Here is a 23,736-nt window from a genome sequence, read left to right as displayed (position 1 = left end):
TTCAACATACAGAATTTGGGGGAGACACAAACATTCAGACCCATAGCAGGCAGTGCAGTCTCACTTCTGGAGGTACAGACTGGCATCTGGAGGTGAACTGACAGATTCAAACCTGGCCCCTTCACCTTCTAGCTGAGTGACCCAGGGAAAATTAGCTAATGTCTCTGGGTCTCATTTTCCTCATTGGAAAAACATGCATATGCATCACTGCCTCATGAGGTTCCCACAAGGTTTCTTTTCTTTCTTTTTCTTTTTAATTCCTTTTTTTCTTCATGCTACCTTGTCTAAGATCTCACAAGGTTTAAATAAATAATATGCATAAGGTGCTCAGAAAAGTGCTGAGCACATACTAAACACTCACAGGACAGTTTCCAGTGAGTACAACTGATGCTACAGTGATCACTATCTGTGGAGTAAAAAATATTTTGGTGAAGGAGATTGGCATTGGTTCTCTGCAGGAGAGGTGTTTGGTGTCATAAGGTCACCCAGTGAAGAAGAGATCTGACCATTAAAAAAAATGCTTGTTATATCATCATATAGCTTTGGTTTGTCCCAACTAAATATGAAGGGAGAGGCAGTCACATACTGTAGGGGTTTAGTTAGGGTGGTGGGAAAAATTGTAGATGCAAACCTTTTTGGAAGGCCAGGAGGTTTGCATCTATTTTACAATTTTTCCCACTACCCTAACTAAACCCCTATAACATACTACTTATGTATTTGTTTCCAGACTAGAAATCTAGCTGAGGGAGTTTATGCAGTGTGTTTATTTAAAACAGGAGACAAAGGTGACAAGACAATTCAGTGAGGGAAAAATAACCTTTTCGATAAAAAATGCTGGGACAACTGGACATCCACATGCAAAAGAATGATGCCTAACTCCCAGCACACAGAAATATGAACTCAAACTGAATCATAGACTTAAATGTAAGAGCTAAAACTACAAAACTCTTCAAAGAAAATGTAAGAGTAAATCTTGGGTACCTTGAATTAGGCAGTGGTGTTTAGATATGACATTAAAGACAGAAGCAATAACAACAAAACAGATGAGTTGGACCTCGTCAAAATTAAACCTCTGTGTGGCGAGTGATGCTATCAAGAATGTGAACGACAACTCAGAATGGGAGAAAATATCTGCAAATCGTGTATCTCATATAGGAACTGCCTGAAGAATTAACAAAAAGAACTCTTACACCTCAACAATCAAAAGACCTCCACTTACAAATGGGCAGAGGACAGCAATAGGCATTTCTCATAAGAAAGCATACAAGTGGCCAAAAAGTACGTGAAAATATGCTCGACATTGTTAGTCATTAGGAAAACGCACATGAAAACCACAATGAGACACTATCCCACACCTCTAGGATAGCTATCTTCAAAAAGTTAGAACCTTCATGCACTGCTGGTAGGAATGTGAAATGTAAAACAAAGTAGCAGCTTTGGAAAATAGTCCAAAATAGAAGAAAACAGTTCCTCAAAGAGTTAAAACAGAGTTCCCACATAATCCAGCAATTCTACTTCTAGGTACATACTCATGAGAAACGAACACATATGTCCGTACAGAAGCTTGTACACAAATGTGCATAGCAGCATTATTCATAATAGCCAAAAAGTGAAAAAAATCCAAAAGCTGATACATACTATAGCTTAGAATCACCGGTATCCAACCCTTTGAACCTAAGGACTTTTTTGCTTATCTGTTGTGGTGATTATCACAAAAATTATACTTGAACTTTTTTTTTTTTTTTTTTTTTAGCTCATCAGCTGTTGTTCATGTATTTTATGTGTCTCCCAAGACAATTCTTCCAATATGGCCGAGAAGCCAAAAGGTAGGACACCTGTAGTTAAATCAACCTTGAACACATCATGCTAAGTGTCACAAAAGAAGCCAGTCACAAAAGAACACATATTATATAATTATATCACTATGAAATATCTAGAATAGGCAAATCCATAGAAACAGAAATTAGACTGGGCTGCCCAGGGCTAAGGACAGGTGCAGGGAGTTCATGGAGAATGACTGTTTGTGGGTATGGGGTTTCTTTCTGAAGTAATGAAAATGTTCTAAAATTAGACAGTGGTGATGGCTGTCTAACTACGTGAATACACATTGAACTGCATGCTTTAAATGGGTGAATTAATATGGTATATTAATTACATCTAAATAAAGCTGTTTAAAAAAACCTCCAAAACAAAGCAATATGCTTACTGACTGATATCTTCTGTAGTGGTGCTCAGGACCCCAAATTGAATGGCGTTCAGGTGTTCAGTTTAGGGCTTCTACTTGACAGATAATGAAGTCTCTCTCTCTCTCTCTCTCTCTCTCTCTCACACACACACACACACACACACACATTCTCTCTCTCTCTCTCTCTCTCTCTCTCTCTCTCTCTCTCTTCAGTTGTTTGGAGACGTTTGTCAAATGGCACAATGAATAATGTGCTGATACCATATACAATGACATGCAGATGTTTTCCTTTCATCACTATGCCTTAAGTTATTTTTTTTTTCCTTCCAAGGAGCATGATGAAAACGCACCTCAGTTTTAAGGTTCAAAGAACTGGGTTCCCATTCCCGTGCCATTTCCTAGCTGTGTGACCTTGGACAAATCACTTGTCTCTCTGGGTCTCCATTTTCTCCTCTATAAAACAAAAGAGTTGGTCTAACACCTTTCAACCAGAGTTCTATTGGTATTTGGGATGGAATCATTCTTCGCTTTGCAAGACTACGTCATCATGGAGGCCATGAAGTTTCCCTGACCCTATGATTAAATGCCAGTCATGTCTCATCTCCACCGCTACACCAACACTGTGAAACTCACCATCCCCATTTCCAAATGCCCTCTCTTGGCCTCACATTTTTCTACCACCTTTGGTTGAGGATCACTATAACTAGATATTCTCTGGGGCAACTCTTCTAGCTCCAAACAGTTCTTGATGCTGGCCTGGCTGCCTTGTCCTCTGATAACTTTTGCCTCTCCATACAGCCCTGATCACACTCATTTCCACTCTCCAGATCTTTCCACCCATGTTCATAAACGTCTTACATAATAATCTGAATTTTACCACCATATCAGGAGTTTGAAGGGTTGGCACAGCGGAGAGTCCACCATTTAAGGCATCTAGGCCAACACAGACCCCGCCCCTGAATTGGAGCAGAGCTGAGTAGGCAGCTCGGTTGCAGACACCACAGCAGCCACAGCTGTCATGCTGTCAATCACACCGTCACACTGGGTGGGAATGGGGGAGCCAGGCAACAACCCGTTCAGTTCCAGCTCTGCTGGGGGGTTCCGATGTTTTAGGTTTGTCCTACTTAAATAAATCTGACAATTCATGGTATGGTTCAAATCCAAAATACATTACCAAAATACAGAAAGTCACAATGGTGGAAATGAAAATGACAATGGCCAAACCAAGATCAGTTCAGATGTCAGCAAATGAGCATAGCTCTTTCTAGTTTTTGCTTCGTGTTTCAGTTTGTAGCCCAGTTTTAAATATAGCATGTATTAAATATGATGTGAAGTCAGATTTTAACACCCTGCAAGTGCGAGAATTTTGCAATTCTAATAGAAAACACACCATAAATTAGTCTAAGGTGACTCATCTACACCAAATGTCACTAAGTGTGATTGTCTAGAATGGATCACTGATCTCAGAGGTTCTTTCTTCCCTTTCCTTCTAGTTTCTACCTTACAACTTTTGCTCTAAAAGATTACTCAGGCAGGCCAGGCTACCTGTAATCCCAGTACTCTGGGAGGCCGAGGCAGGCAGATCATCTGAGGTCAGGAGTTTGAGACGAGCCTGGCCAACATGGTGAAACGCTATCTCTACTAAAGATACAAAAATTAGCTAGGCATGGTGGCTTGCACCTGTATTCCCAACTACTCAGGAGGCTGAGACAGGAGAACTGTTTGAACCCAGGAGGTAGAGGTTGCAGTGAGCTGAGATGGCGCCACTGCTTTCCAGCCTGGTGACAGGGTGAGACTCAATCTCAAAAACAAAAAAAGATTGCTCAGGCAACCACAGGGCAAGTCTTTGTACTGATAAATAATCAAAATACAGTTCATTTTCCTAAACTAATCAAGAATTACATGTGGCTTTTAAACTAATGCCAGTCTTTATTTTTTTCTTTTTTCTTTTTTTAGTCCCCACCCTTGATATCTGAGGTGCCAATCACTGAAATGAAGAGAACAACATAATGCAGGAAGTCTCTCTTGCCCAAGGATGCATCCCAGGTGCCTAACACTCAATAATATTTGCTGAATTAGCAAAGGCTAATATGAGATGCACCTCTGTAACCCATAATGCAGTTTTTCTGAACACAATTGAGGGAGATATAGTGGGCACTTTAAACAATAGAAGACCCTTCTGAGCATCCCCCTATCCCCGCCTTCCAGGAAGAGGGTCTGCTTCACCCCCAGCTATATGTGACCATTTCACTGGCATTTCCTTTTTTATTAGGCCAGGAAGCAAGATGCCAGATGGAACCAAGCTGGGACCCTGGCGCCTTGCTGGTAAGCAGGAAAAAGAAAACCCTTGTCAGCTGTCAGAGACAGAGTACCCTGGAGAACCCACCTGGTTCTTCAATCTGATGTTTCTCCAAAGATAGAATGGCTTGGGCTGGTAGCTCTGATGGTTGCTGGTTATATAGGGGAATGGTGGCCCATGAGGAATGGAACTCACACTTAGGAGTACATGCTAAGCGCTGGACAGCCTTTCTCACATTTCCTCCCAGCAATCCTAGAGGCAGGCCTGGTTGCCTTTGTGTTGAAGAGGCTCAGAGTGGTTAAGCCACTTGCTCAAAATCACAGAGCTACTAAGAGGTACAGCTGCCGTCTGACCTATGCAGAGCCTGGGCTCTTAATGTTTTATATCATGAATATGTTAATATACATGCTAATGTAAGGGGGAGGCCTTACAAAATCAGCTTGCTCCTGAAATTTATACCCAAAACTTGAAGGATTTTTTTTTTCTCACATCTAATGTTCTCCTCCATATCCTCCATGCCTAGCAAAGGCCTTGCACAGACAAAGTAAAGGTATCTCAGGCTTCAGTCTCATGCCAAGGAAGTGAGAGGTCAGGGACTCAGGCTCAGCTTCCATCAGAAGCACCATACACAGCCTCGGTGGACGATGCTTAAGGTGAGGAGAGACCAGGGCATCCTTTTGGGGATGTGACTGGGGTGATGAGGACTAGCTCTGTGTGGCCGAGACATGACACAGCAGAGCTTGAGGTCAGTAGTCTTTCTGGTCTTCATGTGCAACATCAGGGAGTGGTCATCTTTGACAGAGTTCAGAAACACAAAGACCACATGAATGCTCTCTTGGGAAATGGGCGCCCAGTGAAAAGTTTGAGCTGCCCCTAGGAAAAGTAAGACTCTGTGAAAATGGGTACTTATTAGCTTCTCTATTAAGATGAGCACACTGACAATACAGCAGGGAGAAGTGTTTTCATTGACTGAGGTTCCAATCAGCAACTACTATATAACAAATCATCCCCAAATTTAACACCACTTTTATCACCTCTCACAGTTTCTGTGGTTTAGGAATTTGGGAAGGAAGCAGTAGTTCTGGTTCAGAGTCTCACAAGTCATTGCAGACAGACAGTATCTGAAGCTGGGACAGCAGGGGCTGAAGCAGCCAGGGGTGGCCCAAGCATCTCTCTCCTCTCATTGGCCTCTCCATGTTCTCTTCGTGTAGATAGTTTGGGCTTCCTCACAATATGGCAGCCTCAGGACACCACATTTACATGGTGGCTAAAGCTTACAAGAGAGGTATTCTGGACTACAAGGAAGAAGCTGTGTTGTCTTTTATATCCTAGTTGTAGCAATCACATAGCATTGCTTCTGCCATATCCTATTGATCAAAATAGTCGCAACAGCTGGCCCAGTTCCCAGAAGAGAGGACATAGTCTCTACCTCTCAAAGGTAGGAGCACCAAAGAATCTGTGGATGTACTTTACAACTGCTGCACTGAGAGTTAAAGAAAGACAGAAGTAACAGGGCTGTGGATAGGGGGAAGGGAATGTATTGGGAAGAGAGACGCACCATGGAGTCACGTCCCTACAAGTACACAGCACATTTCCAGAAAGAAAGCAGGTAGGCAGGCACTAGCCAGCCAAAACAAGTTTGGGGAAATATCTGTAAAAGGTTCTGTGCTACACAGGAAAGACTGTCTGACAAATTAGCTAATGAGGACAAAGCATCTGTCCTTGGAGATTTCCTTCAGATGCAAATTGGCCCAAATTTGAGGCCAGCTGACCTCTATGAAAAAAGCAAAACCAAAGTCAGATTCCTGTCATCTGGAGAACAACTGTAACCTTGATCACACTCCAAAATCAAGATAAAAGCTTGGCTCTTTGAGGGTCACAACAGGCTTACAATAAAGGAGTCTATGTATGAAGGGATAAACATGTGAAGCACCTCTTCCACTTGACATTTGGGGCGAGGGAGAACAGGCAGCCACGACGGGACTTCTCTCAGCCCAGAAAGGCAGGTTTCTCTCTGCCGGCACTGCAGGGTGCTTCAGCTTAGACCCATTTCACTTGAGTCAGCTCAAGGAGGGACAACATGAACTGAGGGTTCTCTCTCAGGCTGTGTGAACTGATGTCACAGCAGCAACAACTCTTCCAAAAGTCCTCTAAAAGTTCGGATGTTGGTCAGTGCAAAAAAAAAAAAAAAACCTACAGCCCATGCTACCGCGTAAGCTAACCTCTGACCTATTGGCTCAGTCCAAAAGTGTCTGTGGCAAAGACTGTGGCTAATCAATCCGTATACCCATCCAATCTCCCTTTCTGCCTTTTCATAATATTGTAGAAAGTCCTGATTGTTTTGATCAATAGAATATGGCAGAAGTTGGCTAGGCGCGGTGGCTCATGCCTGTAACCACATTTTGGGAGACTGAGGTAGGTGGATCACCTGAGGTCAGGAGTTTGAGATCAGCTTGGCCAAAACGGCAAAACTTCATCTCTACTAAAAATACAAATGTTAGCTGGGTGTGGTGGCACATGCCTCAGCTACTTGGGAGGGTGAGGCAGGAGAATCGCATGAACCCGGGAGGCAGAGGTTGCAATGGGCTGAGATCATACTACTGAACTCCAGCCTGGGTAACAGAGTAAGACTCTGTCTCAAAAAAAAAAAAAAAAAAAAAAAAAGTGATGCTATGTGATTTCTATGCCTAGGATATAAAAGGCAATATAAGTACCCACAATGAGAAAGAAAACATCGCTCAGCCTCCCTTGCAGCTAGGTGTGGTCATGTGAATATGTCATGATCAGGCAACCAGATCATGAGTGAAAGTGATGTGTGTAACTTTCAGGTCATCTCCTTACAGATCAAGCTATCTGTCCTGGTCTTCTTGTTTGCTCTTTTTCTTTGTTTTTAAAAATTTCATTCTTGCTCCTTCTGTACGTCCCTCCTTTCTGATGTCTCAGAAATAGTAACCGCCTTAGCAGTCTTGGAATTCCTGAAGAGGCGAGAGCTTCCTGTTGGCCTAAACTGCTAACCTCTAGGGTATTCCATGTGAGAGAATTTTTCTTATTTAAGGCACTTATTAAGCCATAACCTCTATCTCATTGTAGTCACTTCACGATGGGATCTCTTCGTTACAGCAGCTTGCGCTATGTTCTAACTGATACAGAATGCCTGGGCCACGTCAAATATTCCACTCTAAGAACCTAATGTGAGAAAGAATCACAGAAGAAACCCTAGAAACTAGATCTCCAAAGTGCCTCAAAAGATGTGCACATACCTGTCTTTCTGAATCTTTTCCCTGTCTTCCTATTCCTTCCTCTTTGTCAGAGGTATGCAATGCAGGTTTTCCATGGCTCCATGAATGACTGACATTGATCATTCCTGATAAGAGCTTGCAATCCACTCAAATCAGTTCAAAATGAAGGGAAAGGTTTCCCTTAGAAAATAGAGGCTTCACTGAAAAGGCAGAAACACTGGACATCCCGGGGATTTGGAAAAACATCTGAGAAAAAAGCAAATACTCTCTCTACCTATCTTCCGGGGACTGCCACCTCTGGCCTCTTGGGCTGCTCTCTAGGTGGACTACCACTTTCTACTGTGAATTCTGCCTTTCCCAGCGGTGGCTTCTATGTGACTGTAACCTATTCATAATGATCTGCTTAGCATCCTGAGGCTGATTCAGTCCTGAGTGTCTTTGAAAGAGGCATTCTGATTTGCTACTGGCCAATGGGCAAACCAACCAGCCTAGGGTCAATTGTCCACTTCTGGTTTGGTCAACAATGATTGAGGTGGCAGGGAGGTGTCTTGGAGAGCAGAGGGGTGCCCCTTCCAAAGGTCATGACTGCATGGTCTGGAAGTTGCTAAGGACAAGGCAACTAACACAACATACGTTATGTACCCTGTTACTCTGGGTATATGAGGAATTCATGTATACTTTTAAACAGAAGGCCTTATGCAACATTTCTCAAGTGAGTACTGGTCAAAGAGGTGGTTGTATATTCCTGGTCTTTCTCTTCAACTAAAAAATAAGCTACTAGAATGAAGCAGATCCTAGGAATCCTCTTGACTCTCAGCACCCAGCAATGTGCTCTGCAAAAAGGGTTTCAGAGTAGCTGAGGTATCCATGTTGGCTGGATTTTGAAAATCCAGGAATAATGTTGCAACAACAAGACTACATTTAAAAGGATGTGCTGGGACTCCGTGTTTGAGTCCCCTTCCACGAACACTCCCTTCATGGAAGCCGTCTTTCTCTCTCCTGGATTTCCCTCTGGAGTCCCCTTCCACACTCTCTGGTGGAAGCCTGTCTTCTCCTCCTAAACTCCATTTCTCTATTCCCTAACGCTCTCGTGGAAGCTGCTTTCCTCTCCTGGATTCCATCTTTCTGGATTCTCTCACTCAGTGTGAGAGTTAGCATTTCTTTGTCTCTCCTCCTGTTTCTCTCTCTCGAAATAAATCATTTTCTACAAAAAAAAAAGGATGTGCTATGAAGATCCATTTCATAAAGCACGGTTTGCACAAACTCAAACCATTTCCCTATTTCTGCCGTAGAGGTACAAATAAATGTTCCTCAAGAAGAAAAAGGAGGACCTCAATAGCAGCCGACCCACTGAAGCAAATGTGAGCAGCAGACACATGATGAAGGGTACGAAATCTCAAGGAAGAGAACTAATGGGAGAAGACAGGTAGGCGTCATTTAGAGGCATTCCACAAAATGAACTAAAGAAGAACCAGACTGACAACATGGTGGGTTTCCAGAGAGGAAAACAAGCTGGAAACAAGAAATTGGTGCCTGGAGTACTTGGAGGGTGAGATAAGAACTGACATATTTGCAACAGAGAGCATATTTTCACCTTTCACTGGACACAAAGCTGTCAGGAAGTCAAACCGGGCCCAAAAAAAAAGAAATAACTTGACTTCATTACATAACCCAGGTAAGTTTTTCAAGCCACTTGTTGGAAGCAGGAGGGCGAGGATATCCAGCCCATGGTCACTGAGCTTCCCAAACTCTTCTCACCCCAAGAAATTCACAGGTCTTCGATTCCTTGATTCCCCAGGCTCATCCTGCCAGCTGCCTAGCAGGGATCAATAAGATGCAAGAATAAGCAGAATTGTCAAGGCATGCAGTGATAACGTGCTGCTCCTATGAAGTCCTTTTTCAGGGTTGAACATCTCATTTCTCCTGGGTTTCTTCCTCTGTCTCCACCTTCTCATTGGAACCTGCAGGGAGGGGGCCCCCAGGAGCCAGCCTCAATGCAACCTAACAATTTCACATCTTCCACTCCCCACACACATACACATGAACACTTTGCTCCAGAATCTCTGTCTTTGGATATACTATTCCCTCTCTGGCTGGATGCCCAGCCCACATTTGCTTTCAGGTCCATTTTTATGTAACCATAAAGACTGGGCAGCAATTTCATTTATCTGAAGCCTTGCCATATCCCCCTAGGAAAAACTGTCACTCCTCGCCAGCCTCACACTCCCATGGTGTGCTGCTCATTCCTCTATTACAGCATCTATCACACTTGAGGGTAATTATCTGCAGGCTATTATGGTTCTCCCTTGCAGGACTGTGAGCAACTTTGATCTGATCTATAATAGTTTGTTTTTCTTCCAGTACCTGGGTGAAACTGGGCAATTGCAGGCACTCTGCAAATGATGTGTGCATGAACCAATGTCAGAAAGAGTCAAGAGAGTCAAAGGGTGTTGGGGGGCGGGGAGCTAAGAGCCACAGCAGTCAGTTCATGGAGAGATAAATGTCTCCTCTACAATCAAGCAATACCACACAGCAGTCTTAGGGCTCCAGAAACTTTCAGAGCAAACTTGCAGAGAGACAGTAAGCCCTACACCGATCCCTGACTTCTCTGAAACTCAGTCCTTCCATCTCAGGTGGAATCCACTCTGCCAGGGGTCCAGGCTGGATTCCACCGTTCCCCCAGGGAAAGAGAGGCAGGACAAAGGCAGGACCAACTGAGAGAGGGAAGAAGAGGGGAAGCCTGCACCTGATAGGAATGGAGGAGACTAAGAAACAGCCCTGAAATTACCACAGGAGCAAAGTGATCAGGAAGCAACTATTGTCTTTGAGCACAGAATCATTCTGACCTGCTTCTAAATGAAAGGCGTTTCAGAAATCTTCAAACTCCTGCTGCTGTGGTTAAAGAAAAGGAACGTTTTGTGATGCAAACACTCAATTACTAAGAAGAAAACCCCACCTGTACAGAAAGGCAGCAATCAACCTCTTCCAGCCTCCTTCAGTTTCTTCGAATGGAGTCAGCATTTTTGCCTCTCTCAGTCAAGTTGGGCTTTCAAACTCTTAAATTAAAAGTAGAAAAAAGACTTCCACATTCTTCCTGTTAAATGGACCTGCAGCAGTTTCATTCTAGGAAAATCTACAGGAATTCCTTAAAGGTGATTATTCTTTCCTACGGGCTCCCTAAAGAAGCTCTTGACATCACTCGGCAGCCACAGATTTGGAGTAAATACTGACCACTCTTCAAATTCTAGGTTGTGACATTTTTGGTTGGATCCCCTAAACACAGACTACTATTTCTTAAAAATATAAAGTTTCTTCCCCTTCATATTGGAAAAACTAAACTAAAATGAGCACTTCTCCTATCACATGCCCTGCACGATTTCTGTAGAAATGATCTCTGCCTGCTTAGTCACTTGGTTCTATTTGGCAAAGGTTTCTCTCTTCCAAAAGCATAAGCTCTTTTACTCTCAATTACCCAGGCTAGTGGGAGACCTGGAGCAGCAAAGTGGAAAGCAAGCACAATCAGAAAATAATAAAGCAGTTCCACAAAATTAGTATCCCCATGGTGATACACCACCAGCTCCTCTCATCCAGTTGTTCATCAAATCTTAGCAATATTAGCCTGACATACTTCCTGAAACCATCCCCCCATGTTCCCACTGTCACCACCTTCACGTGTCTTATGTGTGACTTCCCGCGGCCCATGGGAGAGAGTTCAACATCCGTTACATGGTTTCCCAGACCCCCAGTCTACAGACAGGCCACCATGGACCACTCCAGCTTCCCTGCAGGCTGTTCCTTCCCAGTCCAGGACAAGGATTCTCTCCTGGACCAAACTCCACTCTGGCTCTTCTGAGCTCTCTTCTCAAAGAGGCCTTAGCATTGGGGCTTCCGCATTCCTCTCTGCATTGCGTGATTCTAGCAAGAGCCCTGATGAGTCAGTTTAGCAAAATCCTCCATCCACCACATGCTCACTGTTGGTATCTGATCCTGTTCTGCATCCTCCACTATCCTCCCAGTGATGTCTGATCACCTGGCCTGCCTTCAGTGAGAATCTTGTTAGGTCCATTGAGTCAGAATCCCTCCTTACCCTGATGTCTCCCCTTAGTAATTTTCCACCCACCCAATGGCTTGGCTAAAAATTCCCAGTTTTCCTGTTAAATTTGGAATTGAACCTAGTTCTATACTGAGGTCTCTTTTCCCTGATGGCAACCATTTTTCCTAACAAAGTTTGTTTTTAGAGCTTTACCATCTAGCTCTGGTTTTTCTTTGACATTTACCACAGGGCAGCCACGTGGATCTGCCAGTTCCTCAAATGCATCACATGGTTTCTCACCTCGGAATCCACTTACCTGCCTGCTCTCTGCCTGGAAAGATCCTTCTGCCCCGACCCTCCTCTCTCTCATCCAGTTAACTCTTACCCATCCTTCTGGTTTCAACTTCAGCATCATTGTCTTGAGAAAGCCTCAGCACCCCACAGACTGCCCTGCCAGTAACTCCCAGAGCGTCCCACACCTGTCCCTGCAACACATTCCTCATGCTACTACTAACCAACCCGACACCTGCTTTTCCTACAGAGTATGAGCTCTAGCAGAGCAGAGGCCGCATTTGTCTGGCTCCTTATTACCATTCTTCAATTCTAAGATGTGAATTTTTTTTTTTACAACTTCACATTTTGAAATTGGAATGCATCTTAAACACAACAGTGTGCCATAATTTAAAAATGGTCAGTATTGGCCGGGCCCGGTGGCTCAAGCCTGTAATCCCAGCACTTTGGGAGGCCGAGGCGGGTGGATCACGAGGTCAAGAGATCGAGACCATCCTGGTCAACATGGTGAAACCCCGTCTCTACTAAAATACAAAAAATTAGCTGGGCATGGTGGCGCGTGCCTGTAATCCCAGCTACTCAGGAGGCTGAGGCGGGAGAATTGCTTGAACCCAGGAGGCGGAGGTTGCGGTGAGCCGAGATCGCGCTATTGCACTCCAGCCTGGGCAACAAGAGTGAAACTCCGTCTCAAAAAAAAAAAAAAAAAAAAGGTCAGTATTGTTTCTTTCTCAGCCAAACATAAAATAATGATGGCTCTTACAACAGATGGCATTTTAAGATTTAACAAAATTTGGTATGTGCCTTTGCCTCCTGGGCATAGTGCCTAGCACCCAATAGCAATAAAAAATACAGTCCTGTGTTGCTTAACGACAGGGACACATTCTAAGATATGCATCACTAGGCGACTTCATCATGGTGCGCACATTATAGAGTGAACTTACATAAAGCTGTATGGAAGGCCTATTACACACCTAGGCTATATGGTACAGCCTGTTGCTCCTAGGCTATAAACCTGTACAGCATGTTACTCTACTGAATACTGTAGGCAACTGTAACACAATGGCAGGTATTTGTGTACTTAAACATAGAAAAAATACAGTAAAAACATGCTATTATAATTTCATGGGATCACAGTCATATATGTAATTTGTGGTTGACTGCAATGTCACTATGCAGCACATGACTACACCTGTTAAATTACAGACAGAGGCTGGGCGCAGTGGCTCATGTTTGTAATCCCAGCACTCTGGGAGGCTGAGGCAGGCGGATCACCTGAGGTCAGGAGTTTGAGACCAGCCTGCCCAATATGGTGAAACGTGTCTCTACTAAAAATATAAAAATTAGTGGGATATGGTAGCAGGCACCTGTAATCCCAGCTACTCAGGAGGCTGAGGCAGGAGAATTGCTTGAACCCAAAAGGCAGAGGTTGCAGTGAGCCAAGATCATACCACTGCACTCCAGCCTGGGCGACAAGAGCAAAACTCTGTCTCAAAAAAAAAAAAAAATTACAGACAGACATTTACTAAGGATCCAATATCAATCAGTTTTGCTATGTAGCACACACATCTTAAAATCTCAGCAGTTTACAATAGCAAAGATTTACTGGCTTCTCCTGAATCTGCAGGTTGGCTGTGGCTCTGCTGGCTTCAGCTGGAACAGATCCTGAGCTGCAGTGTGGGTCCAGGTCTGTCCCATGTGCCACTGCATTCTCCTTAGACCAGCAGCTTCCAGGTTGTATTCTTCTTCAGGAAGATCACTGAGGTGCAAGAGGCCAGGCCTCTGGTCTCATGCTGACTGCATTCCATGGCCCAAAGCAAGCCCCACACCCACAGGCAGGGACATTTTTTCTGGCCATTCTGCCAGGTTACACAGCAGAGGGAGAGAGTGAAGAACTGAAAGTAAAAATCCAGTCTACCACAGACCGCGTATGGTGGTGGTGGGTTTGGGGTAGGTGGAGACTATGAAGGGACACTAAACTCCAAATTTCAGCAGTAGCTAAAAGGCAGTTCCCTCAATGAACCATACACAATACGCCCCGGTCATCATGGGTGCGGGACACAGAAGCCACGGAGTTTGCAGTGCTGGCCTGATTTGGTGGCCCGTCTGCCCAGAGGCCCTAAGGATCCTCCTCCTGGGGTCCCCACTTTTGAGGTTTTATTTGAAGTATCTATTTGAGTGGGTAAAGCAAGAAGTAGTCATTGTCCCTAATTCTTTCTTCTCATTGCTACATACATATTCGCTGTGAGCCCAGGATCCAGCAATAAATCAGGGCAGGTCACCGGCTAATTTACGCATTAGAACTCGGAGGGGAAGTGCAACTGTCCAAGGTCCTTAACACACAGAGGTGTTGATGGATTCCAGGCATCCCCAAACTACGGGCCCACAGGATGCGGCCCCCTGAGGCCATTTATCCAGCCCCCCACCGCACTTCAGGAAGGGGCACCTCTTTCATTGGTGGTCAGTGAGAGGAGCACAGTATGTGGCGGCCCTCCAGCAGTCTGAGGGACAGTGAACTGGCTCCCTGTGTAAAAAGTTTGGGGACGCCTGGATTAGGCCGTGGCTTTCAGGGAACATAGAGGGGTTCTGACTCCACTGACTCCAGGTGTGGGGCTGCTGTGGAGACAGAGATAATGAGGTCTGTACACCAAATACAGAAAATGAACTTGAAATACAGGCTGGGAGGTGTCCTCCTGACCAAGCACAGCTCTGCCAAGTCCCACACCATAGGGAGACCAGTAACTCTCCCTACCAAGGTGATTCTTTCTCAACTGTCACAGTTCCCACACTGCATCTAGCCCTTCCAGTCTCCGGTAGAACCTCACATCTCTTCACTCTTGTGCTCTGATCACTCTCCGGCAGTTTTACATCCTCTTGGCTGTATTTCTGCTCTGGCACTTAGTGAATGGCTGTGCCTTCCTTAAATGTGACTTCTCACAGACCGTATTAGTTGGCTGGGGCTGCGGCAATGAAGTAACACAGACTAGGCAGCTTTAAACAATAGAAATGCATTGTCTCTTCGTTCTGGAGGCTGGAAGTCCAAGATCAGGGCTGGCTCCTTCTCAGGGCCACGAGTAAGAATCTGTTCTGAGCCTCTCTCCTGACGTCTGGTGTTTGCTGGCGATCTCTGCCGATCCTTAGCTCATCATCCCAATTTCTGCCTTCACGTTCACATGCTGTTCTCCCTGTGGATGTGGGTGTCCAAATTTCCCTTTTTATAAGAACATCAGTCATTAAGATTACAGCCCCATGCTACTCCAGTCTGACCTCATCCTCACAAGTATCATCTCCAATGACTCTATTTCCAAATAAGGTCACACTCTGAGGCACTGGGGTTTAGGACATCAACACAAGAATTTCAGTGGGGGAGGGGCACCATTCAACAACGGGCCAAGAACATTTCTGCACCCCTGCATGCAGCTAAGGGCCTGGAACAGGGGAGGCCATCCCTCACCTACCTACCTATTACCTGCCCATGGACAAAAATGCTAACTTGAAGAATACATATGCTCTCACAACTACACCCCCACTCTCTCTCGCTCTCTCTCTCTCTCTCTCTCTCTCACACACACACACACACACACACACTCACACTCACACACACACACACACACACACTTCTGTAAAAAAAAAAAACAGGACAAAGCTGTCAATGTTAGCTTCCAGTTAGGTGCCAAATCTCACAGCCAGCTTTTCAAATTCTCCTCGAGCCTTATCACCAGGATACAGCAAGCAAGATAAAGAAACTGCCAAAACACTTAATTAACTCTCCTGGCATTGGTGGCTTCTCGAGAAGAGCTTAACTTCCCGGCATTCCTCATGAGGAGGGAAGGTGGACAGGCATGTTATTCTTTTTTACAGAAAGGAAAACTTTTGGGAGTACAAAGAGAGGGAAAACATGCCAGGCTTCATACTAACCTCCCCTATAAACTCACAGGCCAAGAGTTGGATTGACCGCCTCAAAGTCCTGGGCCCAGCTTAATGGTACCAGCCTGCACCTCATGGGGTGATGAAAAACGCGTCTGTCCATCAGTGTGATGACCCGAGTTCCTATCGTGGCTCCACCACCTGCTCCCTGTGCAGACTTGACCAGGAACACACTCGGTGCTCCTCAGTTTGTTCATCTAGAAAACGGGGGTCATAAGAGCACCCAGTCTCTGAGGGAATCTGTGAGAACTGTACAGGAATACAGTGAAGCTGAGAATGGTGCCCGAGATGCAGCTAGTACTCCAAATGTTTGCTATTCTTACAAAACCCCACAGGACCTTTCCAAAGTTTTCACCGATCACCGTGACCTGAGTCACCACAAGCTCTCCGTGGTTAGAGCAGTGAGAATTGAGGCCCCCCCTGAGGAGTATTCAGGGTGTCAGTTATGTAACATTGGCAGAAAAACGACCCCCAAAATGTAGAGGTTTCAACCAATAAACATTTATGATCTCACATTTTCTACGGGTCACAAACCCAGGAGTGGCTACACCTGGCTCAGGCCGGGACTGCAGACGTCTCCATTTCACTAGGGAAGGACCCACTTCCAACCTCACTCATGTGGCTATTGGCAAGCTTCGGTTCCCTGCTGGCTTTAGTTGGAGTCCTCCTTCAGTTCCTTGCCACGTGGGCCCCTGAGTATGGCGGCTCACAGTATGGCAGCTAGCTTGCCTCAGAGAGTAGGAGAGAGCCAGCCCACAAGGGCAGGCAAGACACTACTAGAGTGGCTCCATCATCTAGCCTGGGGACTGACAGCTGCCACTTTTGCTGCATTTTCTTTGTTAAAAGCAAGTCACAGTTCATATGCCCATGTCTTAGCACAGTGATTCACAACAGTCAAAAGGTGGAAGCAACCTCAGTGTCCATCAGTGGATGAATGAATAAACAATGTGATACATATACACACCTGAATACTATGAAGCACTGAAAAGGAAGGAAACTCTGACACAGGCTGCAACGTAGAAGAACCATGAGGACATTATGCTAAGTGAAATAAGCCAGTCGCAAAAAGGCAAATACATGGAATATGGAGAGACAGAATAGCAGAATTTAAAAACTATGAACTTCAAACAGCCTACAGAGGGACCCGCCATTCTTCTTAAGGGCAAGCAAAAATCTGCTTCAGTAAAACACTGGAATGGGCACGGAAGAGGGTGTTGCCCAAACCATCAGCAGGCCTAACCTCCACGTCTTGGACTTGGGAGCCTTTTCGCTGAACGTCTTAGGGCACCATGAGTAAGTGAGTCCAGGATACACACACACTTAAGAATGACTAAATACTGCATGATTCCTCTATATGAGATACCTAGAGTTATCCCACAGCACTGATGTACTGGGGTTCCTTTGCTCAAGCGCTAAAATGAGTTAGTGCTTCAAATTAATGAAGACAGAAGTAATATGATGACTGCCAGGGGCCTGGGGGAAGGAGAATAGGGAGTTATTTTTTAATGAGTACAGAGTTTCAGATTTGCAAAATGAAAACGTTCTGGAGATGGGTTGCATAACAATGTGAACATACTTAACACTACTGAACTGTACACTTAAAAATGGTTAAAATGATAAATTTTATGGTAGACATATTTTGACACACCCCAAAAGAATGGGATCTAAGATCCAGATCACATGTGAAGGGATGAGATTATACCAGGGCATGAACACCAGGAGGTGGGAATCATCCAAGGCTGCCCGCCACATTCAGCCAACATCTGTAAGGCCACCTGAGTGTCAGCCATACCCAACATGTGTATGGCAGGACCTGCTAACTCTCAGACGTGTCCCATGGAGAGTTCCAAAGCAACGGAAAAGCCATAGAACGCCTGATCCACAGCTATTACTTTTAGAATTATCTTGGAAACAGGTTATGTTTCCAATCAATGAAGCTCCAATTAAAGTTCAGCTCCACCACAAACATCTCATACAGAATACAAAGACAGAATAATGACTGCACTTTCAGGGGCCCATTCTCATGCCCAACTTCTTATAGACTGTAGTTAGTTTTCAAGGCCGAGGATAATGAGGGGAACTAAATTCCAGATAAGGACAGAAAGGAGGAGGGGCTCCCATAAACTGGTGTTGCTGAAGTAGAGAAACCACTTCATACCCTAGTCAAAGTGGAAGAAAATTATTTCAAGCACTCTCTTTCTGGTCTTGGAGCCAGTGTGCTCTACCCCATCGAGATAAACATGATAAAGTATAATTTTTCCTCACATAACTGAGAGCAAAGATCTCTTTGTAAGGGCTACACACCCAGCAGAAGGACAGAGAACACAGTTTGACTAAATGAACTCATGCACAGAGGTGCTTAGCAGAGTATCTGGTACATCGAAAGGTATTGTTAAGATGACGGTGGGTTAAATCCTATGTGGCATAGGGCAATCGTTTGTCTAGTCAAAATATCTCTGAAATTTTTCAGGAAAATACGGCATGGAGCTCAGTGTGGTCAGTTTTCCCACAGCACTGACGCACTGGGGCTCCTTTGGTCAAGCACTAAAATGAGTTGGTTGGTTTGCACATAGAGGTTACACGAGACCAGAAAACATACTCTCAATACCAGAGTCTGCCTCAGGGCAGGGAGATGTGTACACCCTGTGAGGTTGAGGCTGCAGAACTCCAAGCAGCTAAGAGAACTCCAGATCTGGCTCCCATCTCACACTCACTGCAGGGCAGATTCCCACTGAGGAAATGACAGACTTTCCACTCAATTTAAACAATAATAATAATAATAATACTTGTTATTATATTAATAGCTTGTGGATATCTCAACTCACGTAACTTAGAAACCTGTGTGGTGCAATATCACACACGGTGCAAATTAAAACCCAGCATTAATAACAACACCCTACCAAGAAACCTTTTCTAGTCTTCTGCACTTAGCAAATCCACCATGAGAGCACAGTGCTACCACGTAGGTCCTGCGGGATTTGAGAGACAAAACGGGCATACTTCCTGTTCTTGTTACTCTTCTTGGGTAGCTCACAGCAATGCCTTCCACGAGTGGCCTCCTTGTGGGGTGGCTGTTATACCCGTGAAACTGACTGGTGTCACCAACTGCCTGGTGGGACTTATTTTCTGGGAGCATGTGCATATATAGCTTATTTTCTAACGGGATGCCGTATGGCTAAGGAAGGTATCTGTCAAGAGTTGGGCTTCATGTGCACACGCCCACCACTTTCTCCGTAAACCTTATATGTATGAGACATGGAATATGGAAAGAGAGAAAAGCAGAATTAAAAAAATAGGAACTTCAAACAGCCTACAGAGGGACCTGCCATTCTTTTTAAGAGCAAGCAAAAATCTGCTTCAGTAAAACACTAGGATGGGCACGAAAGACAGTGTTGCCCAAACCACTGGCAGGCCTAACCACCACATCGTAGACTTGGGAGCCTTTTCACTGAATGTCTTAGAGCACCATGAGTGAGTGAGTCCAGGATACATACACAGTTAAGAAACTGTATAGGAAACAATCTCCATAGAAAATGTTCCCCAACCCTTCCTATCTATGCTAATACTTAATTTTGTATTCTTGTTCCTTATTTGGTATCCATTACTGGCAAGATATTGGCATGTCTGGTTTTATAAAAATTTGATCTTGTGTAAAGGCCAGCAATACATTGCATTCAGTAAGAAGTTCGGAAATTCCTAGGCAAATGGCAAGATTATAAACCTCTCTAGAGTGTAGAATGGTGGAGCTCAGCCTTTAGTGTGCATTAGAATCACACTGAGGGCTTCTTAAGTAAAACACCAATGGCTGGGCCTACCCACACCAGTTGATTTAGCTGGCCTGGAATGGTGTCTGAACAACTGCATTTCTGGAGTTCCCATGTGATGCTGATGCTCCCGGACTGAGGATTCTACTTGGAGAACCACTGTAAAGAGTTGACCTAAGAAGGGCATTTCCAGGCAAAGACAATCAGAGGCTAATTCTACCCAAGACTCACCTCCCACAGCTGTTCTCTGCACAAACCTTGGCAAAGTCTATGCCAAGACACATTTTTGTCTTTTCTTTTATATGAACCTCAGGCATACAGATTTGGGTTGACCATAATCCTTGGTTTGTGACCCACTCTTAACAAGTGGTTATCTATGGCCATCTGTTCATTTTCATTCATTTTCAATAACATAAACAGCAATCAGACGATACTGGTTTATAACATTAGAAATATATATTCTTACAGATGACTTAAAACAGACCTGTATTTTAAATTTTAGTATTTCTAATCGCTGAAGAAATACTCAGAGTTCATGAGTAAAGAAATGTGCCCGGTCAGTTTTAACAAGGGAGGACATGGCCTTATCCTACTGTGTCCTCCTCAGATTCCCTAACAAAGCTCATCTTCCTGTCCTCTAGCTGCATCCTTCAGTTTCCATGAAACAGCCCCAAAATCAAGAGCCTGGACACAAGGAGGCAATTCACAGAAAAGTAAACAAAGTAGTAAACAAACACAAGGGGGAAAAATGTTAACTCTGCTCATTATCAGAGAAATGCAAACAAAAGCGTTTTGTGAGGCTGTCATTCTATGACTACTAAATTAGCAAAAATGGGAAAAAATAGGGCAGCAGTTGCGATGCCTGTGACTGTCTGTGATATTCCAGTAAAACTGACAGGCACAGACCATGCTGTCAGCAATGTAAACAAGAACAACAACAACAAAAATCTAATAGCTGCAAGCTGAGGTGTAATGGACACCTATTCAGGCACCTCACTCTGCAGAGTTTATCCCAAAGAAGTAATTTAAGGGAAATAAACAACCTGGATTGCCCCAACAAGGCAATGCCTCAGAAAACCACAGTACAGCAACATGACGGTATATAATACAGCTGGGGCACATTACAGTTTTGAAGAGAAACATACCGATGACATTTAATACATGAACAATATGAAATACAAAAGGATAGGTGTGCTGTAGTTAAAGCCATGTAAACACGGGTACCTACCTGTACCAGGGCTGCAAGGCCAAGTGCAAAAACTAACACAGCTATTGTGTCTGGAAGTGGGGATGGGTGTTGCTTTCTGCCTTTCAGTGCATTCTGTTGCTGCGGTGTTGTGTTGCAATCATCTTTTTAGAGCTTGAGAGGTTCCTACCTTGAGAACTTTCACAGCTTTCCTCGTCACTGTTGTCCTGACAGTTATTCTGTCCATCGCAGATGAAGCTCTTGTCAATACAGAGGCCATTCTTGCAGTGGTAGCGGGCGGTGGAGCAAAGCAGAGGGTTTGCTGCTGCTGCTGCGGAAGGAAAACATGAAGCGTCACCAGGGCGGCCGGCAAGTCCCCTTGGGGACCCTGGAACTTCTTCCAGCGTGGGGTGTGTCCCGCTCAGGAAACAGTAAGCTTATCTTCTAAGCTGGCAGACTCAAAGCTCATCCTGGAAGAGTGGCCAGCCAAATGTGAATACAAGGTTTACTCTGCCTCATTCTAAAACTTCCTGGGGTCTTTGCAGAGATCTGCCACTCTGGTTAAAGAAGTCTGCTTAATAATTGAATATTTATGGCTTTCAACACCATCAGTAGGAATCCCTTTGAAATGGCTGTCTGCTGGCAAGAATGTGGAGGGAGAGGAAGTCTCATAAACTACCAGGGGAGGTGCAAACTGGTACATCCACCTGGGAGGTCCATTTAGTCACAGTAAAGCCTATGGTACACATAGCGTGGTCCAGTCATTTCACTTCCAGCTATATACACTTCTCTTGAGAGACTCTTTTTTTTTTCTCCCTTTTAAAGAATCTTGGCTTCGTTCGCATATACCTTTTTTGGTGACAGCACAGGGTCATTCTCAGGAACATTAATTTTTAGACTGGTCTGTAAAACAGGGTTGCCTTTGGCTCCTTTTTAGAACTTTCTAGTCTCTTTTTAAATTATCCTAGACTGCTGTGCTTTTGCAATTCTCTTTTGTTTTTCTATTTTTGTTTTTTTAGTTATGCAAATGTATGAGGTACATGAGAAATTTTGTTACATACATATAATGTAGAATGCAATCAAGTCAGGGTATTCAGGTGTCTATTATGCAAGTGCAGTACATTTTTGTTAAGTATATTCACCCTCCTCTGCTATCCTTTGATCTTACAGTGTGTTTGTATCCTGTAACCCACTTCTCTCCATCTCTTTATCTTCCACCCTTGCCCCTACTCACCCTTCCAAGTCTCTGTTATCTCTTTTTCCACTCTCTACCCCCATGTGATCAATGGCTCACCCGACATGGTCAACCCCTAGGCTCACCAGCAGCCACCGAGGGGTCTGGGCAAAACCTGAACCTCACGGACGTCTCCACTGAGAGGTCTGCTGTCTGCTGGCAAGAATGTGGAGGGAGAGGAAGTCTCATAAACTACCAGGGGAGGTGCAAACTGGTACATCCACCTGGGAGGCCCATTTAGTCACAGTAAAGCCTACGGTACACATAGCGTGGTCCAGTCATTTCCCTTCCAGCTATATACACTTTTCTTGAGAGACTCTTTTTTTTCTCCCTTTTAAAGAAACAGGGTTTCAGTAACTAACTGCAGGGCAGTGCTGCAATCATCTCTCACTATAGCCTTAAACTCCTGAGCTCAAGCGATCCTCCCACCTCAGCCTCCTGAGTGAATGGCTGGCAGCAGAAGAGACAGACACAGGAGCCAAGCCAAGCCGGAAGGCGTAGCTGAGGCAGGCATCCACGCACCTCTCTGCCACTGTGCAAGTCATGGCATGATCTGATCCCACAGCTGTGTAGGATGCTTCCAGTTCCCTAACGATGTATCAGCCTTTTAATTCCTCACCCCTTATTCATTATGGCTCACTAAGGTAAAATCAGTAGCCTCAATTTCTTCTATGCGAACAAAAAGCCCATGCACCTAGTTGGTCAGTCACCGTTTGCTGAGCGGCTCCTCCATGAGGTTCCTATTCTAGGCACTTTGAGACCTCAAAAGAAATGACAGATCTGGGCCCTCCCCTCAAGAAGTGTGGTAACTGGCTGGTACAAGGTCAGCATAAAACTACTTAACAACACAAGAGCAAGTCTCCACAGAAAACCAGTATTTCTACAGTACAATTTACTTGCAGTATGATTCAAACAAGGTTCATTCCAGGGCTCTGTTTTCAATAACTGAATCGGCCAAGTAGAAATGACTCCAATCCCAGCTCTGCCACTTATTAATCTTGGGCGAATTCCTTCACCGCTCTGAGTCTCGGCTGTTTTGTCTGTGGACAGGACCCTCTATGTGATTTGTGAGGACCAGTGCAAATGAAACATGTGGGGTCTGCTGTCAAAAGTTGTTTCAAAAAGTCAAGACAGCAGGAGCAGAGCATAAAACCAAGTGTGGTCCCCTTCTAAGCTAAGCACTGGCCCTGTATGGCTGCACCAGCCACAGACCAAGAAGCTGATCCTGCTACTTATAGCATTAATCTGAGCATCAAATGAGATCCATGGGAAAACGTACAGGGCCCAGTCTGACATGCAGCACAGGCTCAGGGAATGTTATATTTGTTCCCCTCATTACGTCGATCTTGGTGCTACAGAGTGTGGCATTCCCACAAGCAGCAACATCTGTAATGATGAAGAAGGGTCATCCCGGACCTCGGGGTATGAACTGAGCCAGCACCTACATTGCATGTGGTGGGCACAGCACCAGAGCGAACATCAGGCCCAGCACAGAAGTTCGCTATGTTGCTTTGGAATCAGGGCAGCACCAGCTCTAGCATCTCTCTCTGGGATCCTCAACGGCAACATGGCAGTTGTAAT

General features: G+C 44.7%; 1 protein-coding gene across 2 annotated transcripts in view; it reads right to left on the bottom strand.

Moving 5' to 3' along the window:
• The window catches only part of LDLRAD3 (low density lipoprotein receptor class A domain containing 3), a 289,197-nt gene that overhangs the window by 110,062 nt on the left and 155,399 nt on the right, over window positions 1-23,736 (bottom strand). For both annotated transcript variants that reach the window (XM_039470544.2, XM_074401310.1), the window contains exon 4: window positions 21,112-21,252. In XM_039470544.2, coding sequence (XP_039326478.1) covers window positions 21,112-21,252 — 141 coding nt within the window. The remainder of the gene's footprint in view (window positions 1-21,111; window positions 21,253-23,736) is intronic.

Source organism: Saimiri boliviensis, chromosome 6 (genome assembly GCF_048565385.1).
Source record: "Saimiri boliviensis isolate mSaiBol1 chromosome 6, mSaiBol1.pri, whole genome shotgun sequence".
NCBI classification, from domain to species: domain Eukaryota; kingdom Metazoa; phylum Chordata; class Mammalia; order Primates; family Cebidae; genus Saimiri; species Saimiri boliviensis.
Note: the sequence above shows the minus strand (reverse complement) of the source record. Positions and strands in the feature narration are given on the sequence as shown.